We start from the raw sequence: 14406 nt of genomic DNA on the forward strand, positions 1-14406 counted from the left end.
CCCGCCGCCCCCTTCAGGCTCCCCCGGCTGCTCCCACCTGTGCCCGCGCTGTTCCCCCCTCCCCCCGCGACAGTGGTACAGGCCGGTTGTCAAGCGGGGAGCCGGAAGGAGGCGCGCGGTGGTGGGTCCGCGCCGCCCGCGGTAAGATGGCTGCCGGCGGCCGCGGGGATGCTTTGGATGTCGCCACCGCCAGCTTGTGGCTGGGCCTGCGAGAGAGCGCGCAGCGCTACTGCGGGTTGGCCTTGGAGGGGGCGCGCAGGGTGAGTGCGGGACCCGCCTCCGCCGGGGTCGGCTCTGGCGGGCCCCCGCGAGGCCCGGGGTCTTGTGCCGCGGCGCCTCGGCGTTGGGGGAAACGGCGCTGCCGGGGGTGGCGAGGGGCTCGGGTCTGAGAGAAACGGCCCCGCACCGGAGCGGGCGGCTGCCGCACGGAAACCCCGTGCGCGGCGTAGAGCCGGGCAGCGCCTCGCCGGCGTGCGTCGGGGCTTGGCAGCCTGCTGAGCTGCGCGGCCGGGAGGGGGCCTGGGGGGACCCCGGGGCTGCGCCGGTCCTGCTGAAGCTGGCCGTTTCTTCGACAATAACAGAGATCTCAAAAAGCCGAAGCAGTGAAACGAACGCTCCCTGATCTCACGCACACGCACGCCCCTCTTGGGTCGAGATAGGGGTAGCCTGGCCGTTTTATTAAAGAAATCGAGATTAAGACTTTACTGCACAGTAACACGTTCTTAAACGCAGGTCCCGGGTAGTAAATGTGAGCTACATTAAGCGGGTTATATCTTTGAGAAAACAGTGATATCCGTTTACAGATAAGATGTGGGTGTATTTAAGTGTTTAAAATGTGTTAAATCATTGACTGTGTTCAGTGTGTTATTTTAGCATAAAGTTGGTTGAGCAGGTTTTTCTACCAAACAAATTTTCTACCAGTAAATAATGAAATACTTATGAGTATTGATTCTTCTAACAGTGAAACGTGTAGACAACTTGAAGGAGAATTTACCATAACTGGTAGGTTCAGAAGGAAAAGTTCTCGGAGCTTTATCTAGTCATCATCATATCTTCTTGGAACTTTTCTCGTTTTTTTTTTTTCTTCACTTGGTAAATGTATAATTTAAAAATCAAAGGCTTCTGTTAACCATTTTCTCACAGTTTTGGAAAAAATGGATGTACAAGCCTGTACAAGCTTTAGAAGTAAACTTAAGTCAACATGTAATGTCTATTTCTGTTGAAAATATTAACCTCTTCTCCTTTAGTTGAAGCTCTTTACGTTATTTTTCAGGCTGTGGCTTCACTGCCTGAAGATATGAGACCTGGTCCTGATCTGTATGGTTTCTCTTCGGAAATAGTGATTTGTGCTGGCATTGTTGGAGCCTTTACAATCCTCTTGTTCATGTATAGAAGTTATCAATCAGTAAGTGTTCAAATTACATGCAGATATGTAGAGTGCATTAATGGTTTGAATTGAATGGCATGAATTGAAATTGTTATTCTGTTCAAGATATATAATGCTTCGGAGTTTTAAATCTGTTGGGATTGAATTCAGAATCCCTCTAAAAGAGAAATTGAGAAGTAGTAAGTGTTTGGACGTGTGCTGAGTGACTGTTGTCATTAGAGGAGATGCAATGAAACTCTGTAGTAAGGCTTCCTTTTTCCTTCCCTTTTTAATTCCTATGCCAGACTTTCAAAGTCACCCCTGAAATTATTTTCACGGGATACAGAGGTCTTCCCTAGGGCGTATGTATTGCTGTGTGTAGTGATATCTCTGCAACTACCCTGGCTATAGCCAGACCAGCTCAGGTCTTTCAAGGTAATTGTAAGCAAAAGCAATCCAGATGGATTCCCATAAAGGGAGGCATTTTAAAACTCTTCAGACAGTGACCTTGACTGTGTTTATTGGAACACTGAACCAATTTTACTGTGTGCTGTTTGTGAGCACTAAGCTGATGACTCTGAGAAATGCAGTACTGAAACCTTTTAACGCACAAATCAGATTATATTTTTGAAGTAAGGGTTGTCTTCTATTGTGAGTGAGTAAGGATCTGAGTAATAACAGCTGCCTACCATACTCTCCCTACTAATGAAATGGGTTCAGTGTCCATAATTCAGTTTATTTCAATTTAGCATTTCTCCCCAGTTTTTGCATACTCTTAAATAGACAGATTGTGATTTGGTGCTAGGTGTAATGATGCTCATGTTTGAAGATAGGTTGCATAGCGGTTTAGTTTTTCAGATATGAGCAACTGCATTTTTAAGGTTCTAACATCAACTTAGATCTGGAAAAATGCCACCCTATTCTGCAGCAGCAATTCAGAATGTCTGGAAGGGGATCTGTATTTGTGTAAGTTAATATATTTATAATTTGGGTTATTCCTTCTCTTTTCTAGCAGCATCCCTCTAGGTGGTATGAAAGAGGCGTTTCAGCTGAAATCAGTCAAGCAGCAACTCTAGTGTTGTTTTCCTCCTGCATATGTCACTAAGGCATTAGATATTACAGAAGTTACTGATAGCTTTGTCAGTCATCTGTAGTTAGGACTGCACTGACTGCTCTTTGAAGAATTAATGGTTACTTACTTGGTGGGGTTTGGTTTTTTTGGGGGGATGATAGGATAAGGTGTGCTTGTGACGTTCTTCCCCTTTTTCTATTACTTAGACTCCTTGGCCATCCCATGGCTTTAAATGAGGAGGAAACAGGGAAAATCTGAGGCACCCATTGTCTGTTAGGCACATGATCCAGGCCCAGCCTTGAGAGGAATGCTGTGTTGTAAAGTTTTTGTGGGTTCAGCCAAGTTCTGCATCTCTTGTCCAGGCCATTTGTGGCAGATTTTGTCCCGCAGTTTGTTAGAGTTTGATTCTAGGGCACTAGACCCCATGTGGCAGCTGCTGATTTGGTGCTTCCCACTGAGTTGCATCTGGGCAGGATGCCCATCAAGTAGTACCCTTACTGCGGTTCTAACTGTTACGTGTTATAACGTGTGGGTTTTTTTTCCTTGTAGGAAGTTAAGTCTGAGCTGGCACGTGGAGCTTCCCCCTCCCTCCCCTTTCGTACTCTTTTGGCTGTGCATGTCCACTACTGCTTTGTGTTGGCAGTCATGGTTATGTGATGACTATACAGAGGTGTGTTATAAAAGTGATCCAGGTGAAAACTAAGCTCCTTTCCGCTCTTCTCTCTGTTTAATTAGAGTGAGAGAAGGACGGGGCAAACACACAGCCATTGAGGCAGTAAGAGCAGAGGATGCAATTGCCCATTTTTAACAGTAGCCTGTATTTATATTCCTTTTTTAAGTTCCATGGTTAAATAGATCATGGAACCACAGCTTAAAAGATTAATTTTCAGATGCTATGCAAGAGTAATTGATCAGACATTTTCAGTATTTATTCTTTTTATTTCAGGTTAGGAGTCGACTTTATGTAGGTAAGCTTATTTTTCATACTGTTTCTTTGGAGTATTACTTTTTTTGTCTTTCTTTTTTTTCTCCTTTTAATTATTTGGGATGTTGCAACACTTAACTGTGTCTTTTTTTAGGAAGGGAAAAACAGCTTGCAAATAAAATTGCTGAACTAGTTGAAGACAAATGCAAAATTCTGGAAAAACTCAGCCTTTGCAAAAAAGAGGTAATGGTCCTCACTTACTGCTTTCAGATGCATCACAGAAATGGTCGCAATTTATCAAGTATTTAAAGTATTTAACTTATCTAAACGTAAGATATTTAAAACCTTTTAAAGTGATTCTTCAAATGCTTTTTCCTGTCAGTGCCTTTAAGTGCAATTAAAGTGTTAGCAAGTTCTGCCTTTAACTCTTAATATGAAGCAACTTTAAAAGGTCTTTGTTTTATGCCACTTGGATAATCTACTAGGGCTAAGGCTTTCCTGATTTCCAGCAAGGTGTGTTTGTGAATATTTAGGTGGTGGCTGTGTTTCAGACTAGAGCATCATAAATTAATGCTATTATTTAAGCAATTCTTTACATACATTCTGACATAAAGTATTTCCTTTTCAGTTTGAAGATTTAGAATTGTCTCTGAAGGATGATAACGTTATGAAAGAATCAACAGACACATCTTTTTTTGAGGTAAAAAGATAAATGGAAATTGTTATTTCTACAATTTAAAGCACTATTTCAGGAAAATGCTGCCCATATTTTAATAATAACCCACCAAAAACAACAACAACAAAAATCCCAAACAAACCCCAAAAAACCTTAACTGTTTTAGTTGGGAGCATTGTTATTTTAGTCCGGGGTTACTGAAAATGACATAGAAGTGAGGCATTTAAATTAAGAGATGTTTTTGTAACAATTGCATTAAAAATGGTCAATACTAGAGCAAATGGCATATTAGACAATATTTAATTTTTTTAGAAGTAAATTGTTCCTGTTTCTAGGAGAGAGAGAGTGAGTAGTGCATGAAGTATTTTTACTCAAATATATTTTATAGGCTACTGGAGCACAGTTGTAAACAAAAATTACCACTGCATTGTTTATATCCCCCAAACTGAGAATATATTTGTAAAAGAGTTCCGAAAAAGTCAATCAAATGCCTAATGGGCTCTATAAAATTTATGTAACAAAAAAGCAAATAGATTTATTTCATTCTGCACCTCAGATCCTATAGAGCTAATTGTTACAGGTTTTGTTAACGTGCAAGAGTCTCTAGAGTACTTTGAGATTTATCCTTGATATGGTGACATTTGTTAAACGTACTTTGCTGTCATATTTAAAACATACTTGTTGTCTTCATATGTAATTAATGTCAAATGTTTTATGTTATCTGTCAAAACAACTTGATTTAGGAAATGCATGAAAAACTGAACAAGTCAAACTTGGAACTCAATGAAGAAATAGAGAATCTAGAAAAAGAACTGGAAGAAGAAAAATCTAAACAACCGGAAAGTGATAACTTGGTAAGAATAAATAGAATCCTATCTTTGTTGCTATTAATTAAAAAAAAAAAAAAAAAAAGTCCCACAAAAAAATTCTCTATGGAGAAGACAAACTATTCTCTTTGGGTTTTTTGAAACAAAAACTACATTTCCCATTTTGTCTCCCCTCGTACTCCCTGTAGCATATTAGAAAAAATGACACCCATAAAGGAAAACACTCAAAAGTAGAAAAGCTGTTTTTACTGGTTTGGCAGTAGAACCTCCTCAGTTTGAAAAATTAAAGTAACTTTATTAATTACCTAGACCTTTTCAGTCAAATCTGTGGAAGAAGCTATATGACAACTAATAATTTTCAGGTGGCTGAAATTCAGAAGAGAGTGGAGTCTTTAGAGAATGAAGCAAAATCTATCCAGTCACAAATTGATGAGGTATGTCCAATCTTTATAGTTTCTGTTTTCAAATCTTTGCAATTTCTCTGTTCTCCATGTAGTTACTGTATTAATTTTTTTTCTATTAAGGGTGCAGAAATAATATGCTGTGTAAACCAGAAGACTTTGTAAGGCTTATTACTTCTGTGTGACTTGATTTAGCAACTTTGAATTTCATATAGTGATTGGCATTTATTGGGAAGTACAGTTACCTTGTCTTTTCTTTGCCTTATTACTCCACAATGATACTGTGGATGTTGCAAAACTACAATCAACAAAACCTGTTGAAATTGTAGGGCAAATGTGAGAATACGTATATAGCACAGCTAGAAAACCTAAGAATAAGTCTAATAATGCCATTCTGACCCCACTTATATCTTCACCTATGCTGTTTAAACAACTCACTTTTTTTATTTCACTTAGGCCAAGTCCACCCTAAAAGTGTATCAGATTAATACAGAGAGACTCAAGACATCCATTCAAGATGCAGTAGATGAAAACTGCCATCTCCAGGAAAGTGAGAAACAGGTAGGTTCTTCCTAGTTATCCTTAGAAATACTGTATTTTCTTACGATACTATGTAAATACGATTTCTCCATGGAGCTCATTCTCAACATGTTAATACCCCTTGCGTGTTCCAGTAAATGGAATGAGGAAGAGGACATGGCTTTAAAATGATTTGATGTTGGAATAACTTTGTCTAAAGTAGTCCTGTTTTAAAAGACATTTAATAATTAGAGTTTGTGGGGAAACATGCATAGAGTTCAGTGAGAAAGAGAGCATATGGTAACGTGAGACTGATAAGAATTTTGCTGAGACCTGGAGGAGAGCAGAAAGATTTGAGCAAGTCCACAGCTAGAATCCTCTACGGGCAGAGAGAAAATGCTTATACTTGACCCAGAAAACAAAAGAAATTAAGAATTTGCAGAGTACGCAAAAGGCAGGTAAAAAACTTACTGTAGTACCCCTATGGATGAATTAATGGAAAGTCAGGTAAGTAATATGAAGGGACAGAAAAGACTGTTACTTCCCAAATTTTAGTATGGATGAATTAATGGAAAGTCAGGTAAGTAATATGAAGGGACAGAAAAGACTGTTACTTCCCAAATTTTAGCTGTTTATTCTCCTCAGTGCTGTAGCCAGATCCCAAAGAATGCTGATTATTTTAAAATGTTCAGCATATGCAATAACTGTCCTGTGCAATAAGTAGTTTTACAAAGAAATTATTCTGGTTTTTTCCAAACAAAAAGATATTCTCTCTGAACGTTAAATGTTCCATGGAATGTTTTTGTTTTTTTGGGTTGTTTGTTGTTTGGTTTTTTGTGTCTTTGGGTTTTAGTTTGTTTTTTTTAATAGATATATGCTTATTTTCCTGACTGACTGATGATCTCCTGGTTGTCTGAACAGTAACCTGATAGATATCTTGCAGGGTGGGGTGGCAGGGGAGCCAGGGAGTAGAAGTACAGGCCTGTTGGTTTTTAGCAGTCTTATAAAACGCTGGGGAGTGCTTTAGTCCTATCAAAACACTGTGCATATCAGACTTACCGATTCAGAAAAAAAAAACCTCAGGTTGCTGGAAATAGAAGATTTTCTGCAGGAGGAATATTTCAGTTCTGCACAACTCTGTTATCAGTAAAACATATTTTTCTCTAATTTTAGAAGGAGTACATATTTGTGACTACAAAAAAAAAAAAAGGAAGACAATTTTATTAGATGCTGTGAGTGGAGAAACAGTGGATTTGGGTGTTGTCACTGTGAGATGAAATTGCTTGAGAATTATTTTCTTTCAAAAGTCTTTTTCGTCTAATCTGTACATCCTTTTTTGTTTCTGTGAGGAGGAAGGGTCTGGTCTTGGTGCTTTATTTCAGATGTGACAGTATACTTACGTAACAAATTTTGAGCGGCAGTACACAAAGTTTTAATAGAGGGGGATTTTTTTTGTTTTTTCTCTGGTAATTTCTTGTGTTCAAACAGAAATAATCCAATTATTTGTATGTGTGCGAAAAGAATCTTCTTTTTCTTTCCTTTTATTAAAAAATAGTACTTAGGGTAAGATAATACTAAGTGCTGACAATTACTCTACGTCTTATAGGCAATCATTTTATATTGAGCAAAACCAGGAAAAAAAAATCAGTAAAAACAACTCCCAGGATGTAATTAACTTGCCAGGTTCCTAGATAAAATAAGGTTTTTTGCATTCCTTCCAGATAAAATAACCTGAGTATAGTAGTTCCTTAACCACATTATTTAGGATGAATTACTACACTTTGTTGTTAACTGAGCTTTATTGCAGTTTTTAGTAATTTGAGAACATTTGTGTATATTGTATTCTGCTATGCTTTTTAATAGATAAATAACCTGATAAGAGTTGATGGAACTTGATAAGGAAAGAACAAAGTATCTGCTTTGCTTATTTGTATTCTCTTTTATGAGGTTCTTGTAAGCATGTGAGTTAGTTTGCTATATTAGAATATCCATGTCCCTTTTTTATTTTTCTTTTTTTTTTTTTTTAAAGATGGAATTTCACTTATGCTTAAAAGGTAACAAAGGTGTTATTTGTTCACGGAAACTAGAGTACTTTCTTCCTCTGTCCGTTTGCACTAATGGGTCATAATCTTCTGGCACATCATAGCTTAAACATTATAACAGATGTGCTGTCTCAGATTTATGATGTGTCAGAGAGAGGATTGGGCCTTTTAGTTTGAACAAGGGAACTGTTAGTGAACTCCAAACTTTCTATGCTTTGGTTTTTGCAGGAACATTAGAAATATATATTGCTTTAGCTTATTGGAAATCCTTGCTATTTCTCTTCATAGTAATTACAGGTATATAAAGTCATGTCAATTTATTTTCTCTTTGGCTTCATGAAGAAGGAATCTCTTAAAGTTTAGCTTCCCTTTGAGGATGACATTTAATGATAAAAGTAGTTGCCTGTGTATGTCTTCTGAGCAGTATTAGCATAAAGAGTATTTTTGTTTTATCTGTCATACGTAGTTTGCATGATGCTGCAAATTCATACATGGCTTTTACTGCTTGAAAGGTGCAGTTGTGTGCCAAGTGGGGTTCATCCAATTCTAGTCACATACCTTTTGTTTTATGCCTTCTAGTTTATCTTTGATAAGTAGTGTTCAGGCTTGCTTGTCTATCTGCATGGCAGTTCCCCTGTTTAACTACCATTTTCTGGTTTTATTTTTAGTATAACTGGCTGTTACGTTATCGTTGCTCAAACTGCTTATTCCTTTCTGTGCATTCACTGCTTTTAAATTGGTTGCCTGTTGTGCAACTTTAAGCAATATTCTTTTGACAGACTCTAAGACAAATTTTTTGTACTGTACTGTTTTTGTACTGCATGTTTTGTCTTAACAGAAATTTGCATCAGTTCAATTTCGTTCTCACAATATGAAGGCATGGTTTAATTAGTTAATATGTTGCAGTGGTTATTTTTAATGAACTGGTGCTTAAGTGTACTAATCCCTTTACTGCTGTAAAGTATTTTTGTGAAATGAGATTTTACTAGGGGATGTCTGTAAAATGTAACCTTGGAATCTACCTGTCTTTTTAGTTAACCGCAGTTAACTAGAGGTACATACTAGTTGGTGTTGATTATGTACAGTGGCTGTGACTTTCAGTAACAGGGAAGTTTTTTTAAAATAAAATTTTAAAATTACTTTAAGAGGTATGGAGGAGAGTAGGAGAAATAATACAGTTTTGCAAGTCGCGTGAATTTAAATAGCTGTCTAAAAATCTTCCTGGTTTCCCTTACCTCACTGACCTCTTCTAGGTTGAAGAGACCCAGGTACGATTTCAGAAGTGTGTGTGCATATTGGGGAATGAGTGTTCTCCTTTCCGTCCATTCCCCAGTGTTTGTAGCTGTTACACAAATTATCGCTATTTTAAATCCATTGCTGTTGTCACAGCAGGGTTTTTAAACTAAGTGGAATATTAACTGCTCTTATAAATGTTTAAAAATATCCTAACTACTAATGACAATGGAGAGCTATTGCAGCTAAAGCAACTGGACAGTAACATAAAGTCTTTTTTTTTTTTTTTCAACTCCTGAAGTTTAACTGTCTTGGAGTCTCTCTCTGTTAATTCTTACTGATGGGTGAGAGCTTAAAATTCTGCTTATGTATAGATAATATACATAACAGGCTCAAGTACTATTCATCTTTGATTCTTGGTTGCAATAGACAATCACGCTACTCTGGTATTTCCCTTTTTAGCTTTTGCAAGAAGCTGAAGGATGGTGTGAACGATTTAGTGAACTAAATGAACAAACTAAGATGTTTGAATCGTCTAAAGCAGATATAGAAGAAGTATTGAAAAATAAAGAGAGTCAAGTCAAGGTAAATTATGACAGCTAGCATTGAATCAAATTATTCAGACTGATGCTAATCATTGAGTTCCAAGAAAGTCTAACAACCTCTCCTTGCCTTAATATGCATTAAGCTGTTTTGGGTTTTTGTTTGCTGTCTCCATCCTCTAATGTCTTGTTTCCTGCTAAGCAAAAAAGGTTGCTTAGCAGCACAATGGAGCGGTCTGATAGCCTTGGAAGTCAGCACGTTAAATAAGGAAAAACTCTTTTAGTTCTGGTAGAGTATTTGCATTTTTTTTCAATTTGGAGCATGGGAGTTGGGAGTGTATTCTTGCATGTGTGTACCTTACATACACAAGCCCTGCTAAAAGCATGCATACTTGGCTATCTGAAAAGTCTTCACAAGGGCACACATTTTGACCTGCATGTATATGTTTTAATGGAAAAGGTAATATCAGACATCTAGAATCCTGTATATGGGGCTCACTTAAAGGGAACTAAATAAAGAACAGAAATCCTGAAAAAGTAATGGTAACTACATTTTCATTGCTTGTATTTATTTTACCGTTTGTGTTTTGTGGGGGCTTTTTCTTAGTCGCTGACACAATACTTACTGAAGATGAAAGACTGGAGTTCAGCAATAAAAGAAGATGATGACACTGAAGATAATCACTGGGACACAGATATAAAGGGTGAAACAGAGAATGGAGAGCATTTAGGTATGGTTTGTATAGCTTCCCATCTTAAATATTAATTTAATAGATGTTTTAGAAATACAGATCCAACAAACTTCCAGGAAAGTTGAAAAATTAGCTTTGTCGAAGTTGGATTTTCAAAACTCACCCAATGTTATTCATGTTGAATGGTTAACTGATGCTTGGACACCTCCGGAATAACAACCTATGCTACCGTTGAGCAGTGTGTGGATATAGCTAAAGCATACATATTATCATAGAGCAATGTAAAGACTCAGTGCTCAGTCTCTTGCAGAATGGCTTTAGCCTATGTTACTATTAAGTAGTGATTCTCAAACATTTTTAGGTGAAAACCTTGCTTTCATTTCTTCTTGAAGGTCCTCCCAGCCGTAGCACTGTGAGTCCTTAGAGCCTAATTTCTGCTTCCTTGTCCTTACACAGGTGTTACTTGTTGCAGGCAGTATGGTAGCATTGGAATCAGATTGGTGTAGATGTAGGTCCCCCCAAAACAGCAGCACAGAAGAGCCTTTCTTCCTTTTTCTTGCTGCAGCTTCTTTTTATGCTGGTGCTGATTATACCATAGGGCACAGCCCAGTGAATCTTACAGTGTGTATTCAGCATCTCACTTTTAACATGAGCATTCTGAGTCTGACTGATTGGCAAACAAGCACTAGAATATAGGCATCCCCCCTGCCTTTTTTTTTGTCTTTTTCCTCCAAATATGCTATGCCTATCATGGTATGTTGGGGATTGCTTTTTTATAAAAACAAAAGAATAGTAGTAAGCTCTGTCACAAACGTTTTTGTGCTTTTTATGTGATGTATTATTCTATTCTGTCAATCAGATGATCAGCAAAAACGAACTATAAAGAAATTGATCTATGCTGCAAAGGTATGTGATTTTAAGAAACTTGTGGATGGAAGGGAGGGAAACTAGAGGGAATATATGCAATTTTTATGGTAAGTTTAATTGCATGTAGGTATCAGTACCACAGAGTTCGGCATCTTTTAATATTTAATTAGATATTTCTGCATGCATTCTGGTAATCTTAAAATGCTCATTTTTTAAAAATTTTGATTGTAGTTAAATGCTTGTTTAAAGACCCTGGAAACAGAAAGAGATCAAATGTATTCAAAACTGTCTGATGAAAATAAAGCTAAAGGAGAACTTACAGGTAATTAAATGTTCTTTTGCCTTTAAGATTAATAAGATGCTGCTTTTGTAAAATGGTTTTGCAGGCTGTAAGTATTACTTCCAGTAAAAACTGAGTTAAGTTTACATTAATAGCTTTACTTGATTTTTAAAATGCCTGTTTGAGTTTAAGTTGCTTAGCTATTTTAAATATTTGATTTTAGAGGTAAAGCAATCAAAGTGTAGTGATGTTGCTAAAGCACCATTTGCAAATTTTGTTGTACTCTATTGGAGAATTCTAACTGTTATAGATTCTTAAAATACATGGGCAAAGTGATGTTAATAAATAAATAATACCTTCTTTAATTTCTGGACATGAAACAATGGAGTTATAATTAAATTTTAAAACAATCTATTAAAAATGGTAGCTTAATTGTAGTTAGTTTGTAATGGGTGCAAGCTCAATACTTCTTAAAATCCAAAATACTGCATTTAGACAATTGAACCTAAAAGCATCTTGCTCTGGTTTTTTTCCTTTGTTATGTAAGACATACTGAATTAAACCTTATGAAATGAAAACACTGCCACTTTAATTCAAATTAAAGCCTGTAATTAGCTATTGCTTTCATAGATAACAGCCAGCAGAGTAGCCATCACATTTGAATGTACCGTGCTTTGTTATTTGGGTGATGAAATGCTCTGTAAAACTGTATTTTTTCAGTTTTTTTATAGTCCTTTGAACTGACTCTTTGTGCTAGTGTGTTTTCCAAATTGATTGTAACTCTGTCCTATAAAGATATTCATACTTACTTGATCTTTCTATGTTTCTTGAAGAGAGGCATAGGAATAGTAAATAGGAAAAGAAACATGACTGATTTTAATTTGGAAAGATAAGGTAGTTTGACAAATCTGAGTTATCCCTTCAGGCTACTCAGCAAGATCTCGTGTGAGTAAATCTGCAAGAGTATATGATGGTACCAATTTTACTCCTCTAGTAGATTAATTACAATAATGAAAGGCCTGAATGAAAATTTATATTGTGAATTACAGAACTGCGTTGTTTTCCAAAAAGCTATACAATTTGGAGCAAAGGCTAGATACATGCTCAGAGCTGCACTTTGTGGCAGGTAGAGATTGTAGGTTGCTGACTTCCCATCAAAAGGAGCAATACTGCTTCTCAATTTGTATGATTTATTGAAATATATTAACATATTATTGCTTATATTATTAAATCAACATAGAATCAAAGGTTTTTACAGACCTTTTGTATACTAATATAATGCAAATATTTTAATTTTGTAAATTGTGCATTGTCCCAATATAATTATCTCTAAATTTGGCAGAACGTATAGAAAACCTTCAAAGTCAACAAGCTTCCTTGCAGTCTGAAAATGAATGTTTTGAAAGTGAAGTTCAAAAGCTTCAGCAGAAACTTAAAGTGATGACTGAGCTTTATCAAGAAAATGAAATGAAACTACACAGGTGCTGGTTCCTCTTTTTATATTCAATGCTTACCGTTTGATTTGAATGTAACTCTTTGATTTGGGGGGCTGAAAGTTAGTGAAAATTTGAACAGTGCTTTCCAGAGTTTTCAGAATTGTGAAGGCCCTGTTATGTTACACCTTCATGTACATTAGTGATCACAGTAATTTTATAGAAATTGTTTCCATGAAAGTAGTGGTACATTATTTTAGGACTTTTCCACAAGCAAGTACAGAAACAAAGATAAAACAAGAAGTAACAAATTTTTAGTCTATGAAATAAGGTAGGTAAAGTTGGAAAGCTTGATTTTTTTTTTTTCTTTTAATTTTTTTAATGAAATTAAGCTAGCTGTATTACATCATATCAAAGTTGCTGAAAAAGATAATCAGTAGCTGCTTTAACTGTGAGGTGTATTTTATATAGTAAAGAGAGCTGGTAATGTCAGCAGAGGAGTGATGCTGTATATAAAACTAAGCTTAGAGTTAAAACATAGACAAGCTTACTATTATCATTAAGCAACATAGAACCCCTGTGAATCAGGCTTTCCTCACCAAGATAGAATATGAGGGCTGTACTATCTGCCTGACAGTCACGATGATAGTAGGGATTGTGACTTACTGGTTGAGATCAGGAATGTGTTAAGGACTAGAAATAAAGTTGGTTGGGATGGGATGGGGCATATAGTAACCTTCAGAAGTGGGTGGGTGGTGGGAGGGACAGGGAGGGAGCAGGGGTCATCATTTTAGGGCACGATGGTAAAATTGCCATTTTACTAGCCATAAATTATTTCTTCAAGGAGCAGAAATAATGTTGAAGGCAGCAAGAGAAGCAGCACAAGTCTTGATCCTGTACTGAGGAGTATACAGGACCTTCTTAAAAAATTCCTTTCAGTAATCTGCTCTGTAATATATATATTTGTATAGATATTGGGCAACCTTGTAGATGCAACAAACCCCAGAAATCCACCACATTAACATTTGATTTTTAAAAAGGATGGGGGGAGGGAGTGGGAAGGAACCTATTAAAAAGAAGCTATGATGGGGCAGTCAGAAAGGAAAAATGTTTGCAGACTGTGTGGATGGTATTTAAAAATGCCACACTGAGGCTCAGCAAATGTATGCTGCTTGTCAAAGATTTTAGAAAAGCTGAAAAGGAGTGGGGAGAAGCTGGCGTGATGAGATAGCAGATAAAAGAGGCTATTAGTATTAACAAGGCATCTTTTAAAAAGCTAGGCGTGTTTAGACAAGGGAAATAAAAAAGTGGGAAATGAAGATTGAGTAGAAAAGAAGTTTAAATCATGTTCAACAGATCCATGATTTAGACAGTTTGATAGCTAAGGACTGCTGTTTACAGGAAAATGACCAGTTTATCCATTCAGGGCTGTATGCAGCAGTAGTATCCATGTGTGTTCTGCAGAATTACCTTGTGTATAATCTGTGGTCTGGAATATGGGTTTTCTCTTCTGTTGTGCCCAGTAAGGCAT

The 14406-nt window shown here is 36.9% G+C and overlaps 1 protein-coding gene across 6 annotated transcripts in view; it reads left to right on the forward strand.

The window, feature by feature from the left end:
* Positions 1–14406, forward strand: part of MIA2 (MIA SH3 domain ER export factor 2) — a 38684-nt gene that overhangs the window by 11186 nt on the left and 13092 nt on the right. For 5 of the 6 annotated variants that reach the window (XM_076345072.1, XM_076345073.1, XM_076345074.1 and 2 more), the window contains 12 exons: positions 1274–1405; positions 3385–3406; positions 3518–3606; positions 3992–4063; positions 4783–4893; positions 5229–5300; positions 5724–5828; positions 9524–9646; positions 10211–10334; positions 11155–11201; positions 11394–11484; positions 12785–12923. In XM_076345072.1, coding sequence (XP_076201187.1) covers positions 1274–1405; positions 3385–3406; positions 3518–3606; positions 3992–4063; positions 4783–4893; positions 5229–5300; positions 5724–5828; positions 9524–9646; positions 10211–10334; positions 11155–11201; positions 11394–11484; positions 12785–12923 — 1127 coding nt within the window. Of the gene's footprint in view, positions 1–101; positions 261–1273; positions 1406–3384; positions 3407–3517; positions 3607–3991; positions 4064–4782; positions 4894–5228; positions 5301–5723; positions 5829–9523; positions 9647–10210; positions 10335–11154; positions 11202–11393; positions 11485–12784; positions 12924–14406 lie in introns of those variants that run through there. The other variant, XM_076345077.1, reaches the window with a different exon arrangement.

The sequence above is a fragment of the Aptenodytes patagonicus genome, chromosome 7 (genome assembly GCF_965638725.1).
Source record: "Aptenodytes patagonicus chromosome 7, bAptPat1.pri.cur, whole genome shotgun sequence".
Taxonomy (NCBI): domain Eukaryota; kingdom Metazoa; phylum Chordata; class Aves; order Sphenisciformes; family Spheniscidae; genus Aptenodytes; species Aptenodytes patagonicus.